The sequence below is a fragment of the Helicoverpa armigera genome, chromosome 31 (genome assembly GCF_030705265.1).
Source record: "Helicoverpa armigera isolate CAAS_96S chromosome 31, ASM3070526v1, whole genome shotgun sequence".
Lineage (NCBI taxonomy): Eukaryota > Metazoa > Arthropoda > Insecta > Lepidoptera > Noctuidae > Helicoverpa > Helicoverpa armigera.
This window is the reverse complement of record NC_087150.1, coordinates 5,400,659-5,425,768: the sequence shown is the minus strand read 5'-3', so window position 1 is coordinate 5,425,768 and position 25,110 is coordinate 5,400,659. Positions and strand designations below refer to the sequence as shown.

The following is a 25,110-nucleotide window of genomic DNA, read 5'->3' as shown; positions in this document are numbered from 1 at the left end:
GGTTACCTGCAGCAGTCGAGCGGCTGGTCGGGCCAGCGCTCGGGCTCGGTATCGTCCGGTTGTCTCTCGCGCTCCGTCACTGACTCCCAGTCTTCAGCTTCTCTCTCCCTGCAAACATATACATGTATAATAAATTAAATGTTAAAAAGCAAAAAAAAAAATTACAACCAAATAAAACCGACTTCAATAGGTACTATACTTACCTAAAACATTCTCATAAACCCTAAATTTTTCACCCAAACGTACATACAAGACAAAACAAACTAAGAACCTCCTTTTTTGAAGTCAGCTAAAATACTCTCTAACTCTAAACTATAGGCTTCCTAGATATAAACTTGTTTTACCTTTATATTTGTACAAAAAACCTCTGTACACTACTACGTACATGTAAAAAATCATTTATAACATGCAATTTAATCAGCACTAAATCAGGCCACACGTCTTACTACCTTTTTCTCTAACTCAAAATCTACTAACGATCGTTCCCAAATCAAATCAAATTCATCAATTGTGATTCACAGGTCTCAAAGGTCTTAAAATAAAATATGTTCATGCCGTGATCCACCACGGAGGACCTACAAATAGGAAAAAAATAAATATTTATCTATCATTTGTTTCGCTTCCATAACTTGTACGGGGGCTAAATGGGCTAATGTCAAAACAACAGATAGCATATCGGAAGATACTAAACAGATTACGATAGTAGTATATGTGTACTCACCTGTCTAAGTCTAGGTCTGCGAGCAGCAGGTCTGCGCACGCGTCCGGCAGCGACATCTCGCGCACAGCCCGTAACGCTATCTGTGTAAGAAAAAATAAAGTATTAATACGGTTAATACACTTATCATCGCTCATCCGGTCGTTGTATCCGGAAGTCATATATAAGGACTCAGCTCTTTCCGTTTGGTGCTCTCTCACCGAACACACAAACTAAATACATTTTATTTTGAAGGGGAATTTTCAAGGGTTTTCAGTATGATGAACTTTAGGGGTACGAAGAACAGAGAGAAAAATTCTTTATAAACCGAAGGATTAAGAGAATTCCACGACAGGACGCGCAATTACAAAAGCTAGCTACTAGAGTCACGCGTCAGATTGAAAAAGGTGAGGTTTTGTTCATGCATAATACACGTCAAAACGTACTTGATCTCGGCTAAAAGTTGTCTGATATGAATGGGCTTCTAGACTTGTATTTGTCTCATTTTGCATAAATTAAACCTACCTATCTACCTATAATGGAAGGAGCTGCACCGACAAGAGCTGGGCTCTTAAATTTAAGAAGAAGAAACCTACCTAGTTGAGTATGACTCGTGACTCAATTAGTGTAGACTTTGTAATGTCGCGACCGTAAAGTGTTGGGCTATTGTGGTGTACTAACGCGATGTAGGATGGACATGTGGGTACTTTCTCTTTTGGCGCTACAATTCAACTCTCCTTGCAGTGGGAGTCCCTGGGCCCCTAGATATACATACCTACAGCAGTAGTACATACCTGCTTGTACACAGTGTCCCTGCCCCCCTCGTGCAGCGCGAGGGCCCGCGCGGCGGGGGGCGCGGCGCGGAGCAGGCGGGTGCGGGCCCCTGCAGTAGTACATACCTGCTTGTACACAGTGTCCCTGCCCCCCTCGTGCAGCGCGAGGGCCCGCGCGGCGGGGGGCGCGGCGCGGAGCAGGCGGGTGCGGGCCCCTGCAGTAGTACATACCTGCTTGTACACAGTGTCCCTGCCCCCCTCGTGCAGCGCGAGGGCCCGCGCGGCGGGGGGCGCGGCGCGGAGCAGGCGGGTGCGGGCCCCTGCAGTAGTACATACCTGCTTGTACACAGTGTCCCTGCCCCTCGTGCAGCGCGAGGGCCCGCGCGGCGGGGCGCGGCGCGGAGCAGGCGGGTGCGGGCCCTGCAGTAGTACATACCTGCTTGTACACAGTGTCCCTGCCCCTCGTGCAGCGCGAGGGTCCGCGCGGCGGGGCGCGGCGCGGAGCAGGCGGGTGGGCCCCTGCAGTAGTACATACCTGCTTGTACACAGTGTCCCTGCCCCTCGTGCAGCGCGAGGGTCCGCGCGGCGGGGCGCGGCGCGGAGCAGGCGGGTGCGGGCCCCTGCAGTAGTACATACCTGCTTGTACACAGTGTCCCTGCCCCCCTCGTGCAGCGCGAGGGTCCGCGCGGCGGGGCGCGGCGCGGAGCAGGCGGGTGCGGGCCCCTGCAGTAGTACATACCTGCTTGTACACAGTGTCCCCCCCCTCGTGCAGCGCGAGGGTCCCGCGCGGCGGGGCGCGGCGCGGAGCAGGCGGGTGCGGGCCCTGCAGTAGTACATACCTGTTTGTACACAGTGTCCCTGCCCCCTCGTGCAGCGCGAGGGCCCGCGCGGCGGGCGCGGCGCGGAGCAGGCGGGTGCGGGCCCTGCAGTAGTACATACCTGCTTGTACACAGTGTCCCTGCCCCCCTCGTGCAGCGCGAGGGCCCGCGCGGCGGGCGCGGCGCGGAGCAGGCGGGTGCGGGCCCCAGCAGTACATACCTGCTTGTACACAGTGTCCCTGCCCCCCTCGTGCAGCGCGAGGGCCCGCGCGGCGGGGGGCGCGGCGCGGAGCAGGCGGGTGCGGGCCCGCAGCGCCGCCAGCACGCGCGGCGACACGCAGGCGCGGGCCCCGCCCGTGTCCGCCGCGGGGGCCGAGCGCGGGGGGCATGTCCGCGCTGCTGCCACCTACGAAATAAATGACGAGTTATAGAAATAAAAAAAAAACATGCACTCCGAAAGGCAAAATCTTGACGAAACCGTAGTACAGAAATTAACCGAAATCGCGTATGCTTTGTAATAACGGCAAAGAAATAACATGAAAAAAAAAGAAACATGTTCTATTTAAGTTAAATGTCAAAACTAGATTTTGTAAAGTCCAATGTAGATTAATCGCTGAAAATACAAGGCCAAAGGCCATTTTAATTCAATCAATTTTAAAACCGTATCTTATTTTGGCAGGTAGGTTTTGTCGTCGAATAATGCATGAACAAAACATCACCTATTTCAGTCTAACACGTGACTCAAATAGCTTTTGTGAATTCGCCTCCGAGAGTGCCGGTAGAAATGAATACTTGAATGTTAACGATGTGCAATTTTGATGTTTGGAATTGTTAGGGATTTATTTTGCATGAATTTCTTTAATTAGTTTATTTTGCTAGGGTGCTAATTTCACGAGGGGCCTCAAGCTAATTTTGCTAAGGAGCCCCGAGCTAATTTTGTTGGGGCCATCGCTATTTTTGCAAGGGGGGGGGGGGCTAATTTTATTACGGGCCCCGCGCTAATGTTGCTGGGGCCCCGCGCTATCTTGCTAGAGGGCCTCAAACTAAATTTGGTAGGGGACCCCGCACTATTTTGCTAGAGGCCCCGCGCTAATTTTGCTAGAGGCCTCGCGCTAATTTCACTAGAGGCCTCGCGCTATCTTGATACACCTGCGCTAATTTTGCTGGGAACCTCGAGCTATCTTGCTAGGGGCCTCGCATTAATGTTCCATGAAGCCTCGCCCTATTTTTGCTAGGAAGCCTCGCGTTTACTTCCACTAATGATAGTACTCACCATATACAGTGTGTCGGGTATCCGATGCAGGTAGCGCTCGCGTCTCGCGCGGGACAACTCCGCTTCCGGCACCGCCTGGTCTTCGAGTAATGCCTGGGGATAGATATAATATTATAGCTTAGTTCATCGACAGAATATACATCTGTAGGCGTTTTATATTATATTGTTCATTGCGTAATTAATATTGTTTATTTTGTACTAGCTTCTGCCAGCGGTTTCACCCGCATCCCGTGGGAATTACGTGCCGTACCGGGATAAAAAGTAGCCTATAGCCTTCCTCGATAAATGGGCTATCTAACACTGAAAGAAAAGTTCCTGAGATTAGCGCGTTCAAACAAACAAACAAACTCTTCAGCTTTATGATATTAGTATAGATTGTACATTGCGTAATTAATATTGTTTAATGACCTATTTTCCATGTACATGATGAATGACATAATTTTTGTATTGAAATTGTAATCATCAAATTTTTTTTTATAAGAAAGACGTGTTGCTGGGGAGTTTATTAAGCCAATTTGTCTTCACAGCAAAAATACATAAGAAGTTTTGAAGGGTGGGCGTTTTGGGGGCTGTCTTTTGTACATTTTTGATTATCAAAATATGCTGGTTTGTAGCCAAGCCGATTTTGAATATTGAGCTTTTTTGATGTTATTGCAGCATCAGAAATACACTTCTGTAAACATTTCACCGTCTAACTATCATGGTGTATGAGATACAGCCTGCTAATAGACGGATAGCGAAGTTTTGAGAATATGATCTCGTTTTACCCTTTGCTACTCACCCGCGACTTGAGTCACTATGTCGCGACACAGCACCTACATAGTGCAGCATTGTGACAGTACAACATACCTTCAGCTCGTCCAAGTAAGGCAGGAAGCAGCGGGGCGGGCGGTAGGAGCCGCGGCCGAGCCACGCGGCCGCCGTGCCCGCGCCCTCGCCCGCGCCCATAGCCACTATGCCGCGACAGTACAACATACCTTCAGCTCGTCCAAGTAAGGCAGGAAGCAGCGGGGCGGGCGGTAGGAGCCGCGGCCGAGCCACGCGGCCGCCGTGCCCGCGCCCTCGCCCGCGCCCATAGCCACTATGCCGCGACAGTACAACATACCTTCAGCTCGTCCAAGTAAGGCAGGAAGCAGCGGGGCGGGCGGTAGGAGCCGCGGCCGAGCCACGCGGCCGCCGTGCCCGCGCCCTCGCCCGCGCCCATAGCCACTATGCCGCGACAGTACAACATACCTTCAGCTCGTCCAAGTAAGGCAGGAAGCAGCGCGGGCGGTAGGAGCCGCGGCCGAGCCACGCGGCCGCCGTGCCCGCGCCCTCGCCCGCGCCCATAGCCACTATGCCGCGACAGTACAACATACCTTCAGCTCGTCCAAGTAAGGCAGGAAGCAGCGGGCGGGCGGTAGAGCCGCGGCCGAGCCACGCGGCCGCCGTGCCCGCGCCCTCGCCCGCGCCCATAGCCACTATGCCGCGACAGTACAACATACCTTCAGCTCGTCCAAGTAAGGCAGGAAGCAGCGGGGCGGGCGGTAGGAGCCGCGGCCGAGCCACGCGGCCGCCGTGCCCGCGCCCTCGCCCGCGCCCATAGCCACTATGCCGCGACAGTACAACATACCTTCAGCTCGTCCAAGCGGCAGGAAGCAGCGGGCGGGCGGTAGGAGCCGCGGCCGAGCCACGCGGCCGCCGTGCCCGCGCCCTCGCCCGCGCCCATAGCCACTATGCCGCGACAGTACAACATACCTTCAGCTCGTCCAAGTAAGGCAGGAAGCAGCGGGGCGGGCGGTAGGAGCCGCGGCCGAGCCACGCGGCCGCCGTGCCCGCGCCCTCGCCCGCGCCCATAGCCACTATGCCGCGACGGACCACCTGCAATACAGTAAATAAGTATGTTAATAACACATACTACATAATATATGAATGAGAGAAATAATAAAAGGCAATTTTCAAGAGTTACCCTCAAAATCAAAGAAAGTATTCGGGGTATTCGGGTGACAAGGAACTTTACTAGCTCCGCCTTCTTCTCTCCATTCTTTTAAACAGATTTTTTTAAACCAAAAAGTTTCGATATACTTATTATTACATATCCTCCAGATAATGAGTGCGAACACATCGCAGCCCTGGTCTATATTAAACTTTATGTCTGGCAAATGCCGTTTACAGAGTCTCAAAAGGTGGACTCTGTAGGGTCTCCGCGAGGTGTCTGTGGGATCTCCGCGGGGTCTCTACGCAGTCACCTCGAGGTCCCCGCCGACCGCCGCGCCGACCCACCGACTGCGCTCGAGCCCACACTACACACAGACACTCACCTGCTGCAACAGCTCATGGTCAGGCGGCAGGTGCTCCAGCCTCAACAGCGGCGCGAGCGGCGCCAGCGCGTCGCGCAGTGCGGCGTCGCCGGCGTCGCGCCGCCGACCGCCGCGCCGACCCACCGACTGCGCTCGAGCCCACACTAGGCCTGATTCTGTCGAGAAAACATGATAAAGATAAGTCATTTATTCAAAGTAATCTGAAAATCGGCATCTGAACGTCAAATTTACAAAAGACAGCTCCCAAAACGCCCACCCTTCACCACTTCCTATGTGTTTTTGCTGGGAAGAAGAAATGGTGGAACAAACTCCCCAGTAACACATGTCTGTCTGTATGGTTTGAAGAACCAAGACCAAGAAGTTTTATACAAAATTATGAAACACAAGTGGACGGACTGTATCTCAATGCTTTCAAATCTTACTCTTTTTCGTAGGTAGGGTAGGTTTGGTAGGGACCCTTTGGTAGGGTGAATATTTATCGGTCTTTACCGAAAGGGGGTAAAATTACCCCTTAAAAAATCAATAAACGATGTTACCGCAAAGAATGCGGCGACTGAGTCTGTGCGGGTTTCAGGTCTTACTGTCTTAATGTGAAAATCTTGTAAGTGAAGGTGAAAAATGTCATGGGAGCGGGTGAAATTGTTTGTGAAGATGAGTGATTTATCGTAGGTGATCTTGTGGGTGTGGGTGAATCTTAGGGCCTGCAGGCAGGGGGCGGACACTCACCTCGCGGGGCGGGTCGGGGCGGCGGCGGCTGCCCAGCGCAGCAGCGCCCGCAGCGCCTGGGGCTCGCTGGCCTGCAGGCAGGGGGCGGACACCACCTCGCGGGGCGGGTCGGGCGGGCGGCGGCTGCCCAGCGCAGCAGCGCCCGCAGCGCCTGGGGCTCGCTGGCCTGCAGGCAGGGGGGGCGGACACTCACCTCGCGGGGGCGGGTCGGGGCGGGCGGCGGCTGCCCAGCGCAGCAGCGCCCGCAGCGCCTGGGGCTCGCTGGCCTGCAGGCAGGGGGCGGACACCACCTCGCGGGGCGGGTCGGGGCGGGCGGCGGCTGCCCAGCGCAGCAGCGCCCGCAGCGCCTGGGGCTCGCTGGCCTGCAGGAAGGGGGGGCGGACACTCACCTCGCGGGGGCGGGTCGGGGCGGGCGGCGGCTGCCCAGCGCAGCAGCGCCCGCAGCGCCTGGGGCTCGCTGGCCTGCAGGCAGGGGCGGACACCCCTCGCGGGGCGGGTCGGGCGGGCGGCGGCTGCCCAGCGCAGCAGCGCCCGCAGCGCCTGGGGCTCGCTGGCCTGCAGGCAGGGGGCGGACACCACCTCGCGGGGCGGGTCGGGGCGGGCGGCGGCTGCCCAGCGCAGCAGCGCCCGCAGCGCCTGGGGCTCGCTGGCCTGCAGGCAGGGGGGGCGGACACTCACCTCGCGGGGGCGGGTCGGGGCGGGCGGCGGCTGCCCAGCGCAGCAGCGCCCGCAGCGCCTGGGGCTCGCTGGCCTGCAGGAAGGGCGACGCTAGTGCCTCGCACAGGGCGCTGGTGGGGATGCGGCCGCAGCTGCTGCCCGACATGATCGTGGGGAACTCGTCGCGCAGGTACCGCATCGCTTGTCTACAACAACACATACATAGGCAGTGTTAACACTACGCCGTAGTCCAGGGAGCTACAGCGTATTCAACATTTCGCCGTAGCAAATCAACTGTTGCATACCCATCAACAGATCAACAAGGCACACGTAAGCGTAGTACACTACATACAACGTAACGTAGCCAAGAGTTGCTACGCCGTAGTAATTTCCCGAGACGCTACAACACTGCAATGTGCTTTGCCATTTGCTACGACATAGTAAATTCGATAATGAGGGTTTTTGAAATTTTTTCTGCCACCGGGTGGCGCCACGTATGCGTCTGGTCCAAACAGTATGGAATTGTAGGTGCCGAACTTATTGTTTATTGAAATTCTGTTATATTGGAAGTGTTATTGATTTTATTATGGACTACGGTCAGAATAAGGTTTCCGAACTAAAAATTGAGCTAAGAGAGAGGGTGCAAAAGTCACTGGTACTAAGGAAAAGCTTGTTGAAAAATTTGTTAACACAATATGATTTAGTTTTTTTTATTTACTCAACCGCAATAGTAAAACAATAATGCAGTGCTTTAATTATAAAATAAAAAAAAAAACACTAAAATCGTTCACTATTCATAGTAAAGATAAGCACTTTGACAGCTATCTGGACCTGACGACTCGGTGCTGCCACCTCGTGGATTGCCATTTTAGAAAACCCTCATTCGCAGCAATCTGCCCTATTACTACGCCGTAGCCAATCCCTTGCACTGGCCATCGCTACGCCGTCGTAAATCCCTTGCACTGGCTATTGCTACGCCGGAATCAATCCCTTACGCCAAAATCTGCTCTATTGCTACGCCGTAGTCAATCCCTTGCACTACCCATTGCTACGCCGGAATCAATCCCTTACGCCAAAATCTGCTCTATTGCTACGCCGTAGTCAATCCCTTGGTACATTAAAATATGCCCTGCTGCTACGCCATAGTCAATCCCTTGAGCGACAATCTGCTCTATTGCTAAACCATAATCAATCCTTAGTGCTATATTCTGCTCTATTCCTACGCCATAGTCATTCCCTCACACAAAAATCTGTTTTATTGCTACACCTTATTTCATTCCCTGCACCACACTACTCCACACATTTTCTCACTAATTTTTAGAGCAAATAGACCAAAAGAAACACTGAACCAGACGAAACACCTAGTAGCATCTTCCCATCACAACAACATAAAGGCATCTCCTTAACCACATTTCCTCAGATACATACCTATGCACCCAGTGCGAGGCAGGCAAGCTATCCGGCGTCAGACGTAGTTAATCCCTTGTTCAAAAATCCGCTCTATTGCTACACCGTAGCCATCCCTTACTACACTTCAATCTGCTCTAATGCTACGTCGTAGTCAATCCCTCACACTAGAATCTGCTCTATTTCTACGCCGTAGTCAATTCTTTGTTCCACCCACTAATCTGCTCTATTGCTACGTCGTAGTCAATCCCTCACAGTACAATCTGCTCTATTACTGCGCCGTAGCCTTATTCCCTACTAGCTGTTGCCCGCGACTTCGTCTGCGTGGGCAATTTCGTTTATTTAATCGTTCATTGCTCAACCCCCGTAGGTGATAGCGTGATAATATATAGCCTATGTGTTGAACCGGCCCCCAGGTAATAGTCATGCAAAATTTAATTTAAATCTATGCAGTACTTTTTGAGTTTATCCGGGACAAACATACAGACAAACAGACATACAGACAAAAATTCTTAAAACTACATATTTGGGTTCAGAATCGATTATGGATCATTCCTCAAGTATTCTTTAAAAAAAATATTCAATGTACAGTTTTGACTTTCCTATCATTTTATTATATGTATAGATAAGTTACATACCTGTGCACCCAATGCGAGGCATGCGGCTGCGCAGCCCAGCGCAGCACGTGCGGCAAGCTGTCGGGCGTCAGGGCTTCCACTATCGCGTCCTCGCAGCCTTGCACTACGATTGGCATCTCTACGAACCTGGGAATATTAGTACACTGTTAGTTGATCGTACTGAAAATTGTTTATTTAAAGTTGCCTGCTAAACAGTATTTTTTGAATGTCAACAATTTACATACATACGACACTTCATCGGCTCTGTGTGTTTATTATATTGTTACCATAGATAGAACTAAATCAAAAATTTGGTCCAAGTTTACTAATACGAACGGACGTAACGGAAATGGCATCAGTTCAGCCGTGTAAGAGCTATATTGTCACAGACAGACACACAAAGACGGTCCAACTAGTAACGCCTTTCTTTTTACGTCGGTGGTCAATACAAAGAAAGTTGTAACTATGTATATCCTGAAATAAAAACACGAACTATATTATTTTTTTAAAGGTATTATTTCCGAAATCTACTATGCAGTTCTCCTTTTCAATTTTAATACCAATCAAAAATATACAAGATTCCCCATCTCCCTTTTCCCCCAATCACCCGTTCTGGAGAATATCCTCCGAGCTAGAGTGAGTACTGACCTGGCGATTTCATACAGTTGGAAGGCGTCATCTAGCATGGCGGCCGTGACGGGACGCGAGCCGCCGCGAGCTACTCCCGACCATGCCTGCAATATATTTATAACATTAAGCTTGTAGACAATTATATGAACGTATTCACTTCATTTAAGTAGGCACTTAACTAAAAAAATTAACCATCTCAATACGAATTAAGAGCAGATTTATCAATCATTCGATCTCAGTAGTACCTAAATATGGCGGATTAACATATTTTCTATGCAAAGGCTTCAAATATATTCTTGCAAATAAAAATTGTTATTATCGTATTTACATTGATTTTTGGCCGCATTTTAAACTGTCTTTTTAAATAAAAAGTTATATTATTATCAAGATTCTTATTTTTAATTAAGTAAGTGCCTACTGAAATAGAGCATAAGTACAGAAATAATTTGAATATAGCTCACGTTGCCACTGGCGGTGCTGTTGGTGGAAGACGGAGACGTGGAGTTACGACCTATCAGACTTAGATCCACCTGAAACAACAACGGTTAAACAATCAGTACAATCACAATAATACAATACATCACAAACTTCTCTGTATTGTGTGTGTATTAAAATATTTTTGTGTAAACTAAATGATAATTTTAAAAAAATACCGTTATTTGATAGGTAATGCTATCTTTCAGATAAAGATGGACTGCAGGCTCAGGATCGAAATTAACGTGCTCTCCGATGCACGGGTGTATCAATAGCCAACTTCCAGACTACGCGATGCTTTGTGAAAGTTTCTAAAACCCATAAAGCGTCTGCCCAGGAAATCGAACCCGAGACTTTATGCACAGCAGTCGTTGATCAACGAGACAGTCAAAAAACATAATACACCATAATGATTCTTTCAAATTCTTTCTGCGGTGGTGTTGGATTGCAGTCTCATCGCGCTATGAGAGTGAAGGAGTAGAGAGTGCGCCTGCACATATATGTCCTGCGCAGTTGGCTGACAATCATCTAAGTACACCATCATGTGGTAAGTATAACTCACAGTATCAGTATAGGCAGCATGCAGCAGCGCCCGCGCGAAGCGGCGCGGCAGCACCTTCTCGTCCACGCACCACGCCGCCGCGCCGCCGCCCGCGCCGCCCGCGCGACGAGACATCACGCTCCTGTGAGGGGAGACGTATATATGTAGAAGGTGATAGAATACAGGCAAAAAGGGGTTAGATGGTATATTATAAAGAGTCAATAACGGGCCTGTTGGAGGAAATTTCAAATGAATTAATCTGTACTTTTGTACAATTGTTCTTCTTGTCTGTGTTCTGTGTATAACTGAGTACTTACATAAAGTAGTAAATAAATAAAGAATTAACCCTATTTTAATTTCGTTCAATCGATTTTTTTATAACTGCGAAATAAACAAAAAATACTGAAGTGCAAGCCCTTATGATTCGCTTACTAAAGATAGAATTTTGACATTAGCCCCATACAAGCTATGTTATATTCGTATCTTCAATAAGCAAAACAACGGATAGATAGAATATTGAGAACCGCTGTTAGTAGACAGCCCAAAATCTACTTATCTATCTTTTTTAAATTCATTTTGAATCCGAGAATGACAACATGATGAAAAAACTTTTTCTCATCATTGAAACAATATAAATTTAAAAAAAAACCGGCCAAGTGCGAGTCGGACTCGTGCACGAAGGGTTCCGTAAATTACAGTTAAATCAACCTATCTCAAAAACTATAAGAGATACTTTGATCAAACCAAAAATCGTTGAAAGAGTTAATTAGCATGCATCACCTCTATTTTTTTTAGAATTTTATACCCCGTAGTTATAAAAATAGAGGGGGGGGGACATACTTTTTACGACTTTGAGAGCTGATATCTCAAAAACCGTTCACTTTAAGAAAAATGTTTTTTAGAAAACTTTATATCATTTTAAAAGACCTTTCCATTGATACCCCACACGGGTATGTACATCGAAAAAAAAAATTTCATCCCTCAGTTACATGTATGGGGGGCCCCACCCCCAATTCTTTTTTTTACTATTTAGTGTCATATTTTTGTAGCGGTTCATACAACACATATTCCCATCAAATTTCATCACTGTAGTACTTATAGTTTCCGAGTAAATCGGCTGTGACAGACGGACAGACGGACAGACGGACATGACGAAACTATAAGGGTTCCGTTTTTGCCATTTTGGCTACGGAACCCTAAAAAACTACCAGTATCTTACCTAAAAAACACCTTATGGCACACTGATATATCTGGAAACCAACCCCTATGTAGATGGGTAAACTCACCTAAAGAACCTGGACCTAGCAGCCAGTACGATCCTATGGCAGGGCAGGTCAGCGGCCGCGCGGAAGCCGTACGCGGCGCCGCAGCCCGCGTCCAGGCGGAACACCAGCCGCGCGTCGGCCGCCTCGGCTGATTCCAGCAAGTACCATGTCAGTTATCACTTACCTATTGATACCTTTTATATACCTCTTCTAAAGCTTGTCACACTTTAATACTCCAATCCAAGTTTCCTCAAGATGTATGTTCTCCTTACTATATACTTGGCTCAAACTATACCTGAATTTTCTCCATAGAGTCCAGATTTTTAGAGAATCAGACATTAGTATCCAAAAAATACTTAGAAGATAACATACAAACTTAGAAAAGCGACTGACCTGACCCGGGACCGATCTCACGCAATCATACTTGAGAGATTGGTTCAATATACACTAGGCCACCACGACTTCTGTGAGACACTGTCAAAATTAAGACCATATGGGTGACTTACCTAAAGAAGACCTTGTGACTCACTAAGACTGTCAGCCGACCCCTACATACCAAGGAACAGCCTAGGCACTTGGTAAACTCACCTAAAGAACCTGGACCGGGCAGCCAGCACGATCCTATGGCAGGGCAGGTCTGCGGCCGCGCGGAAGCCGTACGCGGCGCCGCAGCCCGCGTCCAGCCGGAACACCAGCCGAGCATCGGCCGCCTCGGCTGACTCCAGCAGGTAGCATAGTCACTGTATTACTTACCTATTTGAACCTCAAGCTACTAAGCTTATCCCACTTTTATACTCCAAGTTCCCTCCTATTTCCCTTACTTTATAATATACTTGGCTCAAACAATACCAGAATTTTCTCATATATGTTCCAAGATTTCTTCATATACACCTTTTAATCAGTCATTAGTATCCAAGAAATACTTAGAAAATACATACAAACTTAGAAAAGTCACTGACCTGACCTGGGATCGATCTCACGCACTCTTACGTGAGGGGTTGGTGCTTACCACACTAGGCCACCATGACTACTGTGGAACACTGTCAAAATTAAGACCATATAGAGACTTACTTTTAGAACACCTTGTGACACACTGGTAAGACTGTCAGCTGACTCCAACACAGTTAAAGAAAAGCCTAGGCAGATGGCCAACTCACCTAAAGAACCTAGACCGGGCAGCCAGCACGATCCTATGGCAGGGCAGGTCAGCGCCCGCGCGGAAGCCGTACGCGGCGCCGCAGCCCGCGTCCAGGCGGAACACCAGCCGAGCGTCGGCCGCCTCGGCTGATTCCAGTAGGTACCATGTCACTGAACTACTTACCTATTGACCTTCGTCCTACTAAGCTTGTCACCCACTCTAAGTTTCCTTCAAGATTGTTCTATGTTCTCCTTACTTTAATATACTTGGCTGAAACTATACTACAAATTTCTCATATGTTCCAAGATTTCTTCATATACACCTTTTAATGAGTCATTGATGTCCAAGAAAATCTTAGAAAAGAACATACAAACCCAGAAAAGTTACTGACCTGACTTGGGATCGATCTCACAAACTCTTACTTGAAAGGTTGGTGCTTAACACACTAGGCCACCACGACTTCTGTGGGACACTGCCAAATTAAGACTATATGGAAGAACTACTAGTGACTTACTTTAAGAACACCTTGTGACACACTAGTAAGACTGTCAGCCGACCCCTACACACAAAGGAACAGCCTAGGCAGATGGTTGCTCTCACCTAAAGAACCTGGACCTAGCAGCCAGTACGATCCTATGGCAGGGCAGGTCTGCGGCCGCGCGGAAGCCGTACGCGGCGCCGCAGCCCGCGTCCAGGCGGAACACCAGCCGAGCGTCGGCCGCCTCGGCTGATTCCAGTAGATAGCGCATGTCGCGGTGCAGGGCGTCGGCCGTGAAGCCGAGGAGGGCGCCGAGGCGGCGGAGCGTGGAGGCATCCATGCGGGAGCGGTTGCACGAGCACGAACGACATGCTGGAAGTAATTAGAGGAATGAATTAATAATTTGTTCATGAAAAATAATAATAATTAACTCGAGCGAGTCTCGAGGATATAACTTCTGTATTGATGTTTAGTCTTTTTTTAGAAACACTTCCGAAAAGATTTTGATGAAAATATGTAGATAGTTATATCTATACTAATATTTTCAGAGGAAAACTTTGTTTGCTTGGTTGTAATGGATAAACTCAAAAACAACTGGACCGATTTTAAATATTCTTTCACCATTAGAAAGCTATATTATCAACGAGTAACATAGGCTATATTTTAACCAGGTGCGGGCAGTAGCTCCCACGGGACGCGGGTGAAACCGCGGGAAAACGGCTAGTAGCTTATATATCAGAATGATCCTTTCATCAATACGTACATACAAACTTTCGCATTTATAATATAACTAGGACACTTATCCTTTACTTTTGTGACATAATTGCCACCTTATTTAATTGAAATCAAACAGAATAAAGCTTTTAGATGTAATGCAATACCTCTTTTGTAATATTTTTTAAAATCTTGAAAATAAGACTGTATGTATTATCTTTTTTTTAAATAAAATGTACTACAATTAGAAAAAAAAGAATCAGAAAAAAATACTACTCACTGGCATTATTATCCACATTGATGATGTCGAGATCTCCGTCCGCGTTCACGCCACGATCCCACTCTGTAATGATTTAGCAACCATATGTTACTTATGTATACAATGCAAGTCTTTATAATCTCCAATCGGGTTCGATTCCAGGTCAGGCAAGTACCAATGCAACTTTTCTAAGTTTGTATGTACTTTCTAAGTATATCTTAGACACCATTGACTGTGTTTCGGATGGCACGTCAAACTGTAGGTCCCGGCTGTCATTGAACATCCTTGACAGTCGTTACGGGTAGTCAGAAGCCAGTAAGTCTGACACCAGTCTAACCAAGGGCTATCGGGTTGCCCGGGTAACTGGGTTGAGGAGGTCAGATAGGCCAGTCGCTCCTTGTAAAACACTGGCACTTAGCTGAATCCGGTTAGACTGGAAGCCGACCCCAACATGGTTGGGAAAAAGGCTCGGAGGATGAGAAGGTGAAACTCACTGGCACACAGATGACACAGCGTATTCCTGGAGCACGCGATGTTCCCCGCGTACAGCGCCAGCACCACCGCCTCCAACTCCTCGCGGGACAGTGCTGAGCAGGCTCCCTCTAGGGGGACGCGGCAACATGACCTGTTAAGGTGTAAAAAGGCTATAGTCTGTCAGTAGACTACAGGCTGGCAACAGGCTCCAGGTTAGCAGCAGACTACAGGCTGCCGGCGGACTCAATACTGTCAATAAACTACTGACCGTCGGTAGACTGTCGACAAATTATTATAGATTATCGACAGACTGTTGACAGACTATCGGAAAACTACACAGACTGTCGACAGACTGCATACTATCGTAAGGCTATAGATTATCAGCAAACTAAAGACCGTTGGCAGACTACATTGTCTACAGACTGTCGGCAAACTACATAGGGCCTTTTACGACCGTTGAAAATATTCCATTTATGTAAATGGATAGATAGATAAAAAATTTATTCAGCATGAACAAAAATATACAAGAAATAAAAAAAGTAGGTAAAAGTATAGTACAATGCAACTTTACCTACTAAACTACTGCTACGTTTTATCTACTAAAGATATAATTTAAACAAAACAACACATAGATAGCTTATGGGGATCACTCACGGCGGGTATCTCTGCAGCAGGTCACGGAAGTAAGTGCAGCGCGCGGACAGGATCGCGCGATGTGCCGGGATCGACCAGCCCGCGCCTACTAGCTCCACGTCACACCACCATCTGTGGAGAGAAGTCAGTTGGTCAGTCGTTGGGGTCATAAATAATAAATATGAGGGTTCGTCATCGATGGTCGAGATATCGCTGAGGATAAGAAATAATAGTCACAAAACCTTGGTTAACATTTGTAATAAACTATCCAAAAACCAAGTATATGCTTGAGATGATTATAGAGGTAGATTTTGTAAGAAGGAACGCGGGAAGTTTGGCGCAGAGTAATGGCCAACTACACAGTCTCGCGGTCCAGCTAAAGATTGACATTTGACTCCACTCGCTAGCCATCATTTTCCTTTGGCTTATTTGACTAGTTTCGGCCCTTGAGTTTCCATCGATTTCTTAGGGTTAACATCGTTAGATCCTGACAGGATAGCAATTGGAACCCTACACTTACATATAGAAAATTATCACCAAATTCGGTACGAAAACGGTAGACTTATCCGCAAATACACATATTTATGTATGTGACGGCGCCACCGTCGATGTGTCAACCGTCGATCTGTCAACGGTGGACCTTATATAAAGCGGCGCGCACGACTCGGGTCATTCGTTCACCGACCGTTGCCGAGTGCACACCTCCCACAAATTCGTGATAAATAATGAGGGTTTTCTAAAATGGCAATCCACGAGGTGGCAGCACCGAGTCGTCAGGTCCAATAACTGTCAAAGTGCTTATCTTTACTATGAATAGTGAACGATTTTAGTGTTTTTTTTTTATTTTATAATTAAAGCACTGCATTATTGTTTTACTATTGCGGTTGAGTAAATAAAAAAAACTAAATCATATTGTGTTAACAAATTTTTCAACAAGCTTTTCCTTAGTACCAGTGACTTTTGCACCTTCTCTCTTAGCTCAATTTTTAGTTCGGAAACCTTATTCTGACCGTAGTCCATAATAAAATCAATAACACTTCCAATATAACAGAATTTCAATAAACAATAAGTTCGGCACCTACAATTCCATACTATTTGACAGCTGTTTGGACCTGACGCATACGTGGCGCCACCCGGTGGCAGAAAAAATTTCAAAAACCCTCATTGTAGTGACTAATATTGTATTAATTGGAATAAACCAAGTGATTGTGTGAGAACCCCTTTGTTTTATTTAACGATGTCGGATCCTGACGCCGACATATTGTGTTATTTAACAGGGACTTCTTTTCGGAGAAGTTGGTTGAAGTTGAAGAGTGTCCATGGAGTTTCTTGCTGACTTTTTTCCAAGAGACCAACTTTTTGGAACCATGCAATTAGTGTGACCTTTCATTGGTAAATCACAAACACTGGTAGTCGGCTGAATCCGGTAGATTGGTAGCCGACCCCAATATAGTTGGGAAAAGGCTCGGGAGATGATGATGATGATGATTATACATAGTAAGTATTAAACATGGAGGAAAGTGCCTGACCTGCCTGCCTTATGGCATCTCCTTCCCCCGTGGTGGAGACCTGTAGTACCCCGGGCTGTTACCTGTCTGCGTGCGCCCGGGCGAGGTCCTGGTGCAGGGCTCCGGCGGGCTCGCGCGCCAGCTCGGCCTGCGTGACCAGGTCGCGCAGCGCCGCCGCCGCCTCCAGCTCCTCGCACAGCAGGAACACCTCCGCCAGCCGCCACGACGACACCACCGCGCGGATGAAGCGCGCGTGCTCGCAGCCTGGCCACACAACGAGAGTTTGTTACCCTGTCAGACTGTCTAAATAAGACCTTGTGTACGTGGAGTTTCTTGCCAATTCTTCTCCATAAGACCCAACTTTTTGGAACCGTACAACTAGGATGCATAGGATCCTGCAAATATTTGACTTTGACATGCATACGCTTTTGATACGTCATCGGCACGGTCCCCGTGCCATGTCTACTAACGGGTGATTTTTTTGCTGGTATCTTTTTGGTAACGCTGTTTTGACTGATCACGCGCGAATCGTGTCTTGTGTCATTGTCTAACTTGTTCAGTTTGGTCTATAATTTAACCATGAATCGACTTACGAACGAACAATGCTTGCAAATTATTGAATTTTACTATCGATGCATACTCGGTTAAGAGAGTGCATAGCGCACTTCTTCCAATTTATGATTTTTTTTGCCCAAAAGGGAAGAATTGGACATGCCTGACATGTGGTTTCAACAAGACGGTGCCACATGCCACACGGCACGCGAAACAATGGCCCAATTGAGAGCCGCCTTCGGTGAACAGTTTATCTCACGTTTTGGGCCCGTCAACTGGCCGCCTAGATCGTGTGATCTAACGCCTTTGGACTATTTCTTGTGGAGCCATGTTAAGGCTCATGTCTACAGGGATAAACCAGCAACGATTGACGCACTGGGAGCCAATATTGAAGCATTTATTCGTAATATACCGGCTGATATGTTGGAGAGAGTGTGCCGAAATTGAGCCTTGCGAATGGGCCATCTAAACCGGAGCGCGGCCAGCATTTGCATGAAATCATCTTCAAACATTAAATTATATTGATCGTTCTATCGATTCCAATAAAGATTTCATCAAATTTTTCAAATTTTTTGTTTTTTTTTTTGAAAATCAAATCCTATACCTCTTAAAAAATCCCCCGTTATTTATGGAGTGAGCTGCAGGTTTAACCACCTAACAAACCCTAGTGTCAGAGTTTTCTCAAATTCGACTACCTCTGATGTAGAATTGTAACAACTGCTACTGAGAAGCATTTGGGAAAGTCGGCTTTATATGCCAGGCACGAAGTTATCACCGATAACACAGACTCTGGGCTATATTGTGAAAATTTCTAAAATCCACAAGACGGTTTCAACCCGCGAAGTGAAATAAGAATGCAAAAATTGATCCGGGCTATATTATGAAAGATTCTAAAATCCACAAGAGATTTTCAGCCCAACCCGAGAAATGAATTGGGAATGCAAACAATAGCGACTAGGTCATACGGTCAAAAGTTGATTAATATGATGAAAATTAATATTCATGTAGAATAGAAAATAATCACACAGATACATAAACAACCACCTAGGTAATCTCCATAGACTACCCCAAAAAGCCCACTAGTTCCGTTGGTACTGACCTCTATCGGGGCGATTGTCGCGCGGTCGCCGCACGAGGGCGATGCGGCGCCGCAGCGTGCCCAGCCCCGAGCCCGCCGCCTTCTTCTTCCTCTCTCTGAAACCGTAGTAGCTATGTGTTAGCACTGCACATAAATATGGAGATAGATAAAACAAACATCTTCTTCTTCCTGCCCCGTTCCCAATTTTATTTGGGGTCGGCACAATATATCTTACGCTTCCATTCTTTCCTGTCGCTCGTCATACTGACACTCACTCCCTGCTAAACAGGACAAGTTTCAGGCAATCCATCAATCTTTTCTTCGGTCTTCCTCTCCCTTTTCATCCAGCTACCTTGTTGCATGATAGATAAAACATGCCCACTGATATTAGAAATGCGAAAGTGACTTCATTCATACGAACGGCTTTCGCACCAAAACTACTAAACCGATCTAAATGAAAATTGGTACACAGATAGCCTAGAGCCTGAGAAAGGATATATAGGTTATATTTAATCCTAGCAACCGATGATGTTTCCTCGTGATGCGGATGAAACTGGGAAACCACTAACTGTAAATCTAGGATAGATGAGTACTAGAGAGAAAAACTTCTCTAAACATCCATAACATGTTCCAAAATATGTGGTAGTAAGAGTATGTGGTAGATGGCAAGTGGCTACTCACCGTATGACATCAGCCATGGTAGGAGGAGCGGCAGCCACGCCGGCGGCTTCGCACGCCTCGCCCTCCTGACACACAGAAAAACACCATACATTTACTAGAGATCATTCGTGATATAATAACAGCGTCGGTTACGGCGGCTGGCTGTTCTCTTGTAAGGAGATCAGCTAGCTGCGCAGGACATATAATAGTGCACGAGCATTTGCTTGGACTCAGGTGCACTCTATTTCCTCACTCACAGCGCGATGGTAGGAGCACTGTGAGAGGCCAAGTACTTCTATAGATGGGTGACCATCTTGTCTTTGACGAGTTCCTCCGTGTTTCGGAAGGCACGATAAACGAGGGGGTCCTGGCTGTCATTTAATCATCTTTGGCAGTCGTTACGGGTAGTTAAGACGCCAGAAAGGCTCAGCTGCATGCTGTTAGACTGGAAGCCGACCCCGACATAGTTGGTAAAGGCTAGTACTACCTGAGGATGCCACGCGTCTACGATACAACCTGTGGCAACATGGGGCAATACCTGAGGATGCGAGAGCGCGGCGCCCATGTCGGCTGGGCGCGCACACAGACAGCACAGCAGCCGGCTCATGGAGCGCCCGCCACCGCCATCACCGCGCCAGCCACGCGTCTGCGCATTCTGCAACAAATAACACAACTTGTTACCTATGTTACCTGTACTAAGGCCGGCAAGGTCTGCCGGGGCTGCGGGATTGTTCGAAAGAGATACCGCGGCCCTGGTACATAACAGGCCTACGACGGAACACGACGGTTTTTAGTCAGTAAGAGTCTGACACTCCCTCACCGCTGCTAACCTACAGCGGGTGGGGTCATTTGATGATTTTTGCGGTCGTTAAAAAAAAAGGCTGGCAATACACGGACCGCTTGAAGAAGTCACGGAATCATTTGCAACTGCTCGAGAGGTTCGTGTATGTGCGTCCATAGAACTCTGCAGTTTACTGTGCAGTCGACAGCTTCAAGCTGTCGCCCCTGACTGCTTCAAGCGGTCCGTGTATTGCCGGTCCAACTGGTACAGACAGACAGAATATCAACCTGCCTTAATCTGTCAAAGACCTGCGAAAGATTTTCAACCTTATCACAATAGTGGAAGGTTAATGTTCGATTTGAGTATAGTTATCGGCACGAATCTTGAGCTCTGACCTTCACCTGCGCAGAAGTAATTTATTGGGTCCCTTTTGTGGTATGAAGTGAGGCGCGGGGGCGGGCTAAAGCGGTGATTGGCCCGCAGTGCATCGTGTCATAGCCGTCACTCGGGATTGGTTCTTTGCTAATAAATCACTTCTGCGCAGATGTAGGTCAGAGCTCAAGATTCGTGCCGATACCTATAGTTTGACCTGCAGGAGTCTAAACAATAATAGTACCTAACATAAATTAACACGTATATTCCTTTTTCTCCGCACTCACTAACATCTACGAGTATTTTATGCGGGATAATGCAGTTTCCTAACAGCGAAAAAATAATTCAAAGTTTCGGAGCCTTTGGGGTGCAAACAAACAAATAAATGTTTCCCCTTTATTATATTGGCATAGATAGCACAGTTTGTGTGACCACGGCCTACAGTGATAACGGCTGTTATCATATAAATGATGCGTATGCAAATATTATGAATCACAGTCGTTGTAGTGGGCTTTCTATTATTAGCACATATTTTGAGGATGTAGATGTTTATGTGTTACAGCTCTCGTCAAATAAATATGCTGCTCTGAAGTTGGCTACTGGTGCCTATTGCCATGTTTTTTAGAGAGAACAGCATAAACTACTCACTACTTGCAATCTACATGAAAATTGGATCTTAGTACTCTTTTGCACTAGTGGATTTAACTCACGGATTGTACGGTCATCTGAAAATCGCAAGAGGTTCTTTGCCACCTTGAATATTTCGCGCGTAAAAAAACGCTAATGTGACATCAAAATCACTTAATCAAAAAAATCTGCACTTTTTGAATATCAATCAAAGACAGCCCCCAAAACGCCCGCCCTTCACCACTTGCTATGTGTTGTTGCTGGGAAGAAGAAGTGGCGCAACAAACTCCCCAGCAACACATGTCTGTCTGTTTGGTTTGAAGAACCTTTACTAATACAATGTAATCAACTTCTGACAGTGGTTTCACCCACATCCCGTGGGAACTTCTGCACAAACCTGGTAAAAAATGGGCTAACTAAAACTGAAGAAATATTTCAAATTGTACCCTACTGACCCTTTTTTCTCTGTGCCTGAGATTAGCACGTTCAAACAAACAAATTCTTCAGCTTTATAATATTAGTACAGATATTCTGTGTAGGAAAAATATTATTTAAAAAAAAACTAGGTAAATACACACAGCCATATAAAAAATAAATATTATCACTCTTACAATCAGCATTATATAGCGTGACACAGTTCTAAAACATTGTTTATCTGATTATCAGCACACAAACAGTGTCTATCTAAATATTATGACAACTCTCTTAAGGAAGTCAGACTGTATGACACATGCTTATTTAGAAAACACACATGTTTTTGTTTTTTGAAAGTATTTCTGCAGTTTTTAAGACTAAAATCTTTAATTATATATGTAAATGTCTGGTATTGTTTCAACTGGGTTTTATGAGAGCTCTTCTTAAATCAATACTAATATTATAAAGAGAAAACATGTTTTTGCTTGCTTGTTTGTACCATCCAACATTAGTTCAACCAATTTGAAGAATTCTTCCACATACAATCACATTAAATGAAATGCGTTAATATACTGTTTCATATGTGTTGATTAACCCAAAGAAAATGAAAAACACATAAAAATAAAAAAATATTTTTTCAAACAAAGTAAATAGAATAAAAATGTGCGAAAATTAGAACACCATATAAAAGTTAGTCATTACAAACAACTGAAATTCTCCCGTGAATACTGACAGCTATCAACTGATCAAAACATTTGATACTACTAACTTTATCTCTGCTTTACACATGATGTTGTAAATTATAAAAACGAAAAATTACTCCTGTGGTTAATTTTCTTACAATTTACCATAGAAAATCAGAATCAGAATGCTTTATTTGTAAACATAGGTCAAATTACAGCAATGTGAGATGTTACAAGTATGATTTACTTAGTGTCTCTATGTTTTACCCAAAGGTGTACAAATATATTTATTTAACATAATTGTCATTCCCCTGCTCTTATCCCAGTCTACATAACATAATATCATAAATTATTACCCCCAAAACTTTCACGTTTGTCATAAGCGCATCATAAAGTATATGTGATAGGATTTAATGTGATTAGGTACGACACACGCGATATGAAAGTTATGATAACCAACTAATGACAAGTAATATACTCATCGTGTGGAGACTAATTAGTTTTGTCATTAAGTATGACTTATAACTAGATCAATATTACCAGGTTTTTCCTTTTGCTGTAGTAAATAAGTTTCAAGATAATATTCATGTCATTAGTTTGGAAAAAAACAAGCAGACGCAGTACCCATACTGGGATAAAATACAGCCTATGTTACTCGGGAAAAGTGTAGCTATCCTTCAGCAGTTTTGGAGCCTTTAGGGTACAGACAAACAAACTGTTTCCTCTTTATTATATTAAGTATAGTTGGACTATTTAAATCTTGAGGTTTATTACAATTGCCAAGTTTTTCATGATTCTTATAAGATTTTTCACTAGAAAATAATGTCTCCTATAGCAAAATATTAAAAAAAAAACTACAAAATCAGAAATACAGTATGCCAGTAATCTCTAACTATGGGGAGCAGTTTCCACAGAGTGAATCCATGGGAAACTGCTAGTTTTTTAATATCCATTTTATTTACTAAAGAGGTCTGTTTATAGAGGGTCAGACATGCTTCCATACAATCTTTGACAGACCTTATTATAGTCATTATTCTGCTGCAAGACCCATATTGGTCCCATTTTAATATCTTTAAATATTGCAGTCTGGATAAGATTCTCTTTTCTCCAGAATATAAATAAGGGCCTAATTAACATCAAGTACACATAATTAATTACATTATCATAAAAAATAAGCACATACCGAAATTATCCAAAAATTACGATCATGGGCTTCGAAAAAAAAATCTGACCATAAACAAACAAGACTAAGAATAAATGGCAGGTATGCAGCCTCTTTTCTTACATGACCTAGCTTTTATATATTTTATATTTTCGTGTACACAGAAAGTGAAATGTGCTGGGGGTGGCAAGGGGAGGCTGACGTCACTGCGCGCGCATCTGACCCCAAACCGTATGACCTAGATACAGCCTTGCCTTGCGACATGATTCTTTAAAATGTCAACACAGCTCGCCCTGAGCGAAATACCGCAGATATTGACTAACACGCGCGCTCTACGACCTACATATCGCCTCTACGACACACCAATCGAGCCCAAAACATATTCATGACCTATTTTTTTTACACTTTCAGGACCTAACTTTGTCCGCCGTTAACACCACCATAATCGATAAGTTTACGCATAAAAGTTGAAATTTAATATTTTAGCACAACATACTGACCAGCAACTAAACACATCACAGCAGCTTCCTCCGATTATTGCACGTTTTCACACAAACATTTTGATTTTATTCTGTCCTGGACGCCATTAACAACATCTACCAGTAACTTGTTAGGCACAAATTCACAGCTCATGCGGCGTCCATCGCGTTCCGTCGCGCACTCGAAACACTTATCACTATCGACTTATAATTATTTTACACAAATAAGTCACGGATGAAGCTCGTAGTTAGTGAAAAATGTTAAAAACGGGAACGGGCGCAATCCGCTACGCCACCCCGTTTCACTGCAATTTTGTCACTGTTGCCAACTGACAGGAACATAAATAAATACATCAGATACCGACTGCGTTTTGCGCAATCCTATTGGCTAATACACTTTACCAGATTCTGATTGGCGTAATAACTGACATATTTAGCGTTTCCACCAATGAGATGTGTGGATATGAGCCATCTCGATTCTCGCCCCTTTCTCGCATTGCATTTGCCATGGAATTTTAACATCGATAAAATAATGAGTTATTGTAGTTCCCCGTTTTGCGTTTGGATACAGATACAATGATTGGTTGCTTGGCTGCAAAATCAAAGTGCATTCAACTTTGCATGCTGCCTCTGTTTTCGGTTTTCGACTTAATAACATATTTTTTTATTATTAAATGGCTATGTAGATCATAAATTAGTTTGAACCAGTCCTTACTTTCTCTGCCACCTTCAGTAAAAATTCACTGTAATTTTAAATCAACCGGGCACCCTCATTGGTCTTCTTTCCTTTCTTCATATCACTTTCCATCTTGATCTCTAAGGTATTCTTCTAACTGATATTTCGGTTTTTTTGGTGGGAAATCATACTCTTACTGACTAAATAAAGTCCATCACGTTTTCCTTAGTAATGGCCTTCTTCT

General features: G+C 45.8%; 1 protein-coding gene across 1 annotated transcript; it reads right to left on the bottom strand.

The window, feature by feature from the left end:
- Window positions 1-2: 2 nt before the first annotated feature.
- On the bottom strand, window positions 3-24,528 carry LOC110382872 (uncharacterized). Its single transcript, XM_064043191.1, has 30 exons — window positions 24,212-24,528; window positions 20,211-20,327; window positions 19,694-19,758; window positions 19,034-19,128; window positions 17,466-17,646; window positions 15,896-16,006; window positions 15,262-15,392; window positions 14,789-14,851; window positions 13,917-14,166; window positions 13,739-13,788; window positions 12,767-12,893; window positions 12,200-12,343; window positions 10,935-11,055; window positions 10,360-10,428; window positions 9,917-10,002; window positions 9,290-9,415; window positions 7,266-7,450; window positions 7,011-7,195; window positions 6,781-6,949; window positions 5,862-6,016; window positions 5,276-5,421; window positions 4,795-5,149; window positions 4,411-4,659; window positions 3,562-3,654; window positions 2,410-2,694; window positions 2,210-2,293; window positions 1,907-2,090; window positions 1,492-1,790; window positions 722-801; window positions 3-108 (listed from the first exon to the last, which is right to left on the bottom strand). The coding sequence occupies exons 2-30, from the start codon at window positions 20,277-20,279 to the stop codon at window positions 3-5; spliced, it is 4,263 nt and encodes a 1,420-aa protein (XP_063899261.1). The 5' UTR covers window positions 20,280-20,327; window positions 24,212-24,528.
- Between the last annotated feature and the right edge of the window lie 582 nt (window positions 24,529-25,110).